At 34.7% G+C, this 8,080-nt stretch overlaps 1 protein-coding gene across 1 annotated transcript; it reads left to right on the top strand.

Moving 5' to 3' along the window:
- Positions 1–5,422: 5,422 nt before the first annotated feature.
- On the top strand, positions 5,423–7,787 carry LOC113735006 (L-type lectin-domain containing receptor kinase IV.1-like). Its single transcript, XM_027261880.2, has one exon. The coding sequence runs from the start codon at positions 5,538–5,540 to the stop codon at positions 7,569–7,571; it is 2,034 nt and encodes a 677-aa protein (XP_027117681.1). The 5' UTR covers positions 5,423–5,537; the 3' UTR covers positions 7,572–7,787.
- The last annotated feature ends 293 nt before the right edge of the window (positions 7,788–8,080 follow it).

The following is an 8,080-nucleotide window of genomic DNA, read 5'->3' as shown; positions in this document are numbered from 1 at the left end:
TCCCTTATGACGAATGACGCCGTCTCCTTCGACCCGTGTGAGAGCCAACCATGACCCGTGACCATCCTCATTGAAGCCGAAGCTGTGCGCCACCGCCATCAACTTCAGCCCACCGTTCCCGTCTATCCCTTAGCCACTCGAGAGGGAAGTTTCGTTGTCCTCTTTACTTTATTTGCTTTATTACCTGCATTGCGGACAATGTTGGACTTAGGTATGGGAGGGAGCTGTGGTACAGTTAGTATTTTTAGTTTTGAGTTTTTTAGATGTTTTTTCCCTTTATTTCTTGTTATTTGTTTTGTTTTTCTTTTGTTTTATTTTATTTTTACTTTTATTAGTGATCAACTCTTCTGTGACTACCAAGGTTTGATGATGGTTGTTGACTCTATTTCTACTATTGTCAAGTTTTAGACTAAAAGTATATCGAGTTAATTTGGTTGAATCCAAAAATATCTCTTTGGTGAATATCGAAGATTTTGTGACCTCTATAATTTCTGGTTAACTTTTCTAAGCATAGAGAATAACTATTTGGCATTTTGATGTGAGTTGGTCCAATTATTGACTTTAGTTTTCCATGTTTGATTAATTGAGACTAACTGCTGTTATTTTATGTGACATTTTGAGTTATTTTGTTGCCTGGTCATGAATAAAAATTGGTTGTACTCCGCTAGTTATTACTACTGAGTAACCGGGGATCTTCACTAAAGTATCGATTCTCGCATCAAAAAGTAGTGATTTCTATGAGTACGTGGTCGTATAGCAATAGGAGCTGAGTAATCGGGTTCCTTCATCTGACAAATATTGGAGTTTGCGTCAAAAAACTCTAGTGGTTAGAGACTAAACCTATTATTACTCCAAAAAGAAAAAAAAATAAAAAAGAGAAGAAAACAGATCATAAAAACAAAAAGAAGTGTGAAGGTTGTGCCAACATGTGATTAAAGTCAGCTTGCCGATTTATAGATTTAGTGTTGAGATTTTGGTTAATAGTTGAATCATTTGTTAATAAATATTGAGCGACCATTCCTTTTTCTTAGAATAGGTTGCCTTAAATTAGAGGAGTCCGCAGTTTAGAAGCTAACCGGGATGATATTTCTTAGATCTAGACCATTGATGCTTGATAGGTGTTTTTCTTGGTATCTTAGCAATAAGGTAGATGGAGTGATAGCCCTTGTCAGAAATTGGTGTTTGTTTGTTGTTCTTATGTTTGAGGACAAGCATGGTCTAGGTGTGGGGAGAATTGATAACTTGCAATTTTATCATTTATTTTATAATTAATTTCTCCTATTACCTTACCAAATGTGGATTAATTGTCTGATTCTACTCACTTTTGGGAATTTGTATTGATTGTAGGGAGTTGGGATAAAATATGTTAAAAAGGCACAAACAATGCGCAAACAAGGGAATTTGAGTAGCAGTCAATTTTTGGAGACTAATTCAATATGGTTTCCTTATTTATTGGAGGATATGCGTCTGACTTGGAGAGAAAGAATGACACTTCCTTTTTCTATTCTTTTGGTAGTTTCCACAAAGGAAGGAAGTCAACAAAGACTAGGACTCTTTTCTTTTTTTCTTTCCTATTAGCCATATGGTGGGCAGACAATTAATAATAGAATTTAGATAGTAGAATAGCAAACATTCTTGACTACTTTGGATTTTGACTTTTGCATCTTATTCTTGTGGCTTATTCCATCGGATTGCTCCTCTCAATTGAGAGACGATGTATGCAACAATTAATTCTAGAATTTTGTGTAGATTTTTCTCAACGGAGATGAGCTAACTCTATACTTCTAGTCAAGGAACAACGGAGGATTTGGTTCAACTTAAATTGTGAGATCTAACTGATTTTAGTTTTCCTATTATTTTCTGGTATTATTTTATTTTCTTATGGTTGTTGTATTATTCAATTGTCTCCGGCCCAAATGTTAAATTAATTCAATAAGCTAGAGCCACTTAGAATAATTGGATCCGTAATTGTTTGATTGTTCTAAATTAATGGCAACTGGTATAATCGGGGTTATGTCAGGAGAATATACGAGCTAATTTATAAACAACCCTCGTAGTGTGTTGTTTGGTTAAAACAGAGTTTCTCTAAATCTCTAAATCTTAAAGTAATTGTGAAATTTAATTCTACGGTCGTACTTAAGATTATTTTGCAATTAGGGTAATATCTAACGGTTGTACCTTAACTATCAATAATTACAAAACAATTGATTGTCATCGCTTGTTTGATAATTATAACTTGTTTATCAATTTATATGTGAAACTATTCTTACATCGATGATCAACTAGAAGAGCCATTTCCGAAGTTACTTCTTGACTAGAGCTGTCCAATACTATTTGAATTTTTACCTTATTGTTATTTTTATTTAGTTTAACTGCAATATTTGATTAGTATAGTTTATTGCTAATTTCCCTAAAATCTCCCATTATCAATTTGAACTTCAAAGAGACAAATATCCCCAGTTCCTGAGGATATGACCTTACTTGCTTTGTATAAAAATTAACAAGTTTTCGTGAATAAATTTTGGTATATCGGATTAAGCAAACTCTTCGGAGTCAGGGTGAATCTAGTAATCCATTGTACATCCAGAGTCCCTACTCCAGTACTAGAATTGACTCGAGACTGCTTTTGTTGGCAACTAGGACTTTTTTTATTATTATTGCACAGGCATCGACAACCTGTCAAACAAACCGATAATAATCAGTTGACAGGTTTACTCAGAACCAATTAAAACAGATAACTCAAAACTTTTTTTTTCTCTTTTCGTAAATTCAAATTTACGACCAAATTCAAACAAACTGAAAGTAATTGGTTGTCAAGTTTATTTAAAATTAATTAAAACAGATATCTCAAAACTTTTTTTTTATTTTCTTTTTTAACAAAAAAGAGTCTCGTTGATCGTAAACGTAGAAATCAACTAAAACGCTTCTTTATTTTTTACCCCAATCATCTTTTTCTTAAACCCTAACAAGTACTTTGATTCATTCATTATATCTTTAATCTTGCAAAAAAAAAAAAAACACTCAAAGGATCAAGCAACAAGATTCAATTTCATCTTTATCCAAGTAAAGCAAAGCAGTAGATCATGTATGCCAATTTTACAATATATTTGATTCATGATCTGTCTGATTATATCAGGAATTACCTGTACTCATTGGAACTTGTATGCAATAGGAAAAATATTGTACAATCCCAATCGACATCATTGTTCATATAAGTATTTATATATATTGTGAAGTTAATTTAGTTAATAAACTAGTATCTAATTGTTCAGGCATGAAGTTTCGGTAATACCGTAAAGCGTGCCTTTAGTAGTCATGTTCCAGTAATACCGTAAAGCCTTTAGTAGTCAATGAGGAGTGATTGAAGTAAACTTTTTCAGTGATAACTTTATAGTTAAAAGCTTTTATTTTTTATCAATGCCATTCCATATCTAAGCGGGTTTATTTGTATATAATTACTTCGTAGATATTGAACAATTGTTTACTTTTGTCTTTTTACAATTTTTTGTGGAAAATTCTTGTAATGAGTTAAAAATTAATTTTGTAAACAACAAAACAAGTGCTGATACGAAATCGTAAAATTAAATACTAAAATTTTTTAAAATTGTAGATCATAGAGTGTGATGATTCCCTTGAAAGCAAGTTCCTACCTTGTCGTAAATTTGAATTTATGTAAAGAGAAAATTAAAAAAAAAGTTTTGAGTTATCTGTTTTAATTGGTTTTTAGTAAACTTGTCAACCGGTTATTATCGGTTTATTTGAGTTTGGCTTATCAAAAAATTAGAAACACGTGACAGTTGTACAAAGAAGGGACAGAGGATATAGAGACTAATTTGGGGACAGAACATTTGAAGCCATGAAAAAGAAGATATCGCAAAAGAATCGGATTAAGAGGCTTTCTTTTGTCTCACGAATTTACATTTTTATCCCCATAAAATTTTGTTTATTTTAGTTACACTTGTAAGTTAATGGAATATGCCAATTACTCTGTTAGTGTTGGGAATGCCATCAAAATTGCATTTAAATGGATAACAATTTATAATTTAAGAAGCAAAGTGCCAATTACTCTATTAGTGTTGGGAGTTCGACGCTTTTAACATATAAATGAAATTTATACGTAAAATGTTCAAGTTACTTAAATTCAATTCAATAAAAACTCGTTTAAATTTAATTCAAAAAGTTAATTGAACAAAATTTCAATCTCTTCAAAACAGTCAAACAAATCTTGAACGCTAGGGCATTCAATTTTTTGGATTTTTTTACGCTCCTGATTGTTTCGCATTAGTTCCCTTTTCTTTCCCTAAAGATTCACCGGGGAAAATAAGAAAAGGCACGTGGGGTCAAAGTGTTGTAGTAAATCTCTGAGCGTTCTACAGCATCTCGTGCATGCACGCTCTTTGAAACATCGCTTCGTGAATGTCATAAACTTTTTCAGAACTCTTTGAAACATGACACTCCCGGTCCCAGACTGGGGCAGAGCCATTTTGCACCACTCAGTTTTATAGAATTTTCAGAATAGCCATTTTGCACCTTTTTCTATTGTTGCCTCATTTTTGCCCTCTTGAAATTTGATAATATTCTCTCTAACCCCACAACTGCCCTCCAAAAGTTTTAAAATTTTGTATATATACCACCATCATTTCTATAATGCAACATTAAAATAAAATATATATAATGCTATTTTTACTAACAAATTTTATTCGTATAACATTAAACTTTTCATAGCCTTATGAATTACAAGTTAGCAACATTCATTTGCTAGTTTGACTATCAATACAGTATTTGTCTATATATGAAAATATACATCTACTACTCAATGCATAATTTAAATATTGTGCACTATTATACAATTTTTTATGTATAGTTTTATTCATTATGTTATTTTACACCATTAGATGACCTTATAATAATTGCAATTAAAAAATTTTGTAGATAATTCTTTTTAAATTATTTAATACTGAATAAAGTGGTGTACTCATTGCAAACATTTAGCTATCCCAAAAATCTATAACACATAGGAAACTTATGCTAATATAAGTATTGAGAGATTGTACAATCCTCTTTTGGTATCATACCTCAAGTTAAATTCATGGTTAGATGGTGAAATAAGTTTTTCAGACCATTAGACTATTATATTAACTTGAAAACTTTGAACCACTGCTATTACTAAGAGACAAAAAAAATAAAGGAAACGGCTCCTTAAAGGAAAATAGAATTTTATTCATAATTGCACCATTTGCACAAAGGCGTATTTGGCACCAAGGGTTCACAAGATAATATATTTTTCATTTAAATTAACTAATAAGAATTTTGAAACAGACCAAAATAGAAAAAGTATGATATTTTTAATGAAACTGTGGAGTATATAGAACCACCGCACAATTAAAAAAGACCACTATCGCAGTCAAAGTCTTAGAAAGGAGTCAAAGTCTGTTTGTGATATCGGAAAGGAGTGTGAAGAAATAGCAACGCTAGATAGTATGATATAAGCTACCAAATTAAGAACAATTTGGCAATTAGCATCCAACTCTTTAATCATGTCGTTGAAACCAGTAACAGCAGTCGTAGCCTATTTTTTTGTTCACATCGCAGTTGGTGCAGCAGCTTCTGATGATGTTGGGTTCATCTATCAAGGATTTCAATCATCAAATCTAAGCCAGGATGGATTAGCCACAGTCACCAAAAATGGCCTCCTACGAGTAACCAACAGCACCATATTACAAACTGGGTACGCCTTCTATCCTAATCCCATCAACTTCAAGGCCACATCTAATAGTTCAGCTTTCTCCTTTTCCACCCAATTTGTGTTTGCTATAGTACCCGATGTCCCAGGCGTGACTGGTACGGGAATGGCATTCGCGATTGCACCAAGAAGAAAACTTGCACAAGTGCCTTCCGATCAGTTCCTTGGCCTCTTCGATACAAACACCAATGGAAATCAAACAAATCACATTTTTGCTGTGGAGCTTGACATTTACCAAGACCAAGAAATTGAAGATATCAATGACAACCATGTTGGTATTGATATTAACTCTATGACCTCCAAGGCATCCGCGCCAGCGAGTTACCAAGCTGATAACAAGAGTTCATTTGACAACTTAACTCTCATCAGCGGTCAACCGATGCAGCTTTGGGTGGAATACGACGGGGTGGATAGGAGAATCAATGTAACATTAGCTCCAATAGAGGCTGCTAAACCACACACTCCTCTTTTGTCTTTGAAATATGATCTTTCGCCAATTTTACAGCAGACCATGTATGTTGGCTTTTCGGCAGTCTCTAGTCCACTCAAAACAGGAATAACTAATTTTATACTTGGATGGAGCTTCAGGATGAATGGCGTTGCACAAGCTCTTAATCTCTCTCGGCTCCCCAAGCTACCTCGGATTGGACATAAGAAAGTGTCTAAAATTTTCACCATGGGATTGCCCCTGATTTGTGTACTTGTGTTGATAATACTAACATCTGGAGTAGCTTATTATCTATGGAGAAAGTGGAAGTTTGCAGAAGTGCTGGAAGAATGGGAGCTTGCTTATGGACCTCACAGGTTCAAGTATAAGGATTTATACATTGCCACCAAGGGGTTCAGAGAAAAAGAGCTGTTGGGAGAAGGCGGATTTGGCAGGGTCTACAAAGGCATTTTGACAGCAAACAAGGTTGAGGTTGCTGTCAAGAAGGTCTCTCATCAAGGAAGACAGGGAATGAGAGAATTTGTTGCAGAAATCATCAGTATTGGTCGCTTACGCAATAGAAATTTAGTACCATTCTTGGGTTATTGTCGGCGTAAAGGAGAGTTACTTTTGGTATACGAGTTCATGCCCAATGGTAGTCTAGATAAGTTTTTGTATAACCAGCCCAAGTATATCCTCAACTGGAGCCAAAGATTGCGAGTCATCAAAGGTGTAGCATCAGGATTATTTTATCTACATGAAGAATGGGAGAAAGTTGTGATCCACAGAGATGTAAAAGCCAGTAATGTATTGTTGGATGCTGAACTGAATGGAAGATTAGGAGATTTTGGCCTGGCAAGGCTATACGATCATGGAACTCTCCCTCAAAGCACCCATGTAGCAGGATCTCTTGGCTACCTTGCCCCTGAGCACAACAGGACAGGGAGGGCCACAACAAGCACTGATGTATATGCTTTTGGGGCCTTTTTGCTAGAGGTTGCCTGTGGAAGAAGGCCAATAGAACCACGAGCAGAACCACCAGAGAATATTGTTTTGGTAGATTGGATATTTTTGTGCTGGAAAGCAGGAAATATTCTCCAAGCTGTTGATCGAAAGTTGGGCGCTGAGTATGTGAAAGAGGAAGCAGAATTGGTGTTGAAACTAGGCTTATTGTGCTCTCATTCAGAACCAAAGATTAGGCCAAGTATGAGGCAAGTTCTGTTGTACTTGGAGGGATCACTTGCCCTGCCAAAATTATCATCACTGGCCATGAGCGTTTCTGCTGTTGGTCTTGGCCCCGCGCATCCTGCTGGCTTTAAAGATATTACATCGTCATTTGCAGCTTCCACAGACAAAAGTTTCTCACATGTGGCAGATTCTGTTCTCTCTGGCGGTCGGTAATTAAGATGCTTATCTTTCCGATTTATTAAATTTAGAGAAGAAAAGAAAAAAAAAAAGAAAAAAAGAGAGCGTCTATTCCTTTACTTATTTGTTGACTGCATTTTCTGTCAAATCTTGTCAATTTTTCTTATCTTTCTACCCACTAGAACCCTTGTACTCTTTATTTCTGTAGCTGAGATCTTGGATATGCAAGGTTTCAATATTGCTAGTTTGTTACTTTTCTCCTTTCTGTATGATCTATGATCTAGTCTCGTTATGCCTTGTAAAAAGATTCACTAATAGCAACTGTGCATTAATCATCCCACCATACTTGCGAAAAAGAGCAAAGATAGCCAATAGCACAGGAGCTTCACCCATAAACTGACCAGAGCTAGAAACTATTTAGTTGTTTATTCCAAAAGGACTCACATTATTGTCACATGTTGAAGAACTCAATTGTTAATTTCATTCAATTCTTCCAGCAAACTTCAAAATTAGCTTGATAGCAATTTCCAGGATGCTCATTATAT

The sequence above is a fragment of the Coffea arabica genome, chromosome 3c (genome assembly GCF_036785885.1).
Source record: "Coffea arabica cultivar ET-39 chromosome 3c, Coffea Arabica ET-39 HiFi, whole genome shotgun sequence".
Classification (NCBI taxonomy): domain Eukaryota; kingdom Viridiplantae; phylum Streptophyta; class Magnoliopsida; order Gentianales; family Rubiaceae; genus Coffea; species Coffea arabica.
The sequence above is the reverse complement of the archived record's forward strand: the minus strand, read 5'-3'. Positions and strand labels throughout refer to the sequence as shown.

Bases quoted from the DNA above. Each gene is read 5' to 3' on its own strand.
- LOC113735006 (XM_027261880.2), top strand. From the start codon at position 5,538: ATGTCGTTGAAACCAGTAACAGCAGTCGTAGCCTATTTTTTTGTTCAC.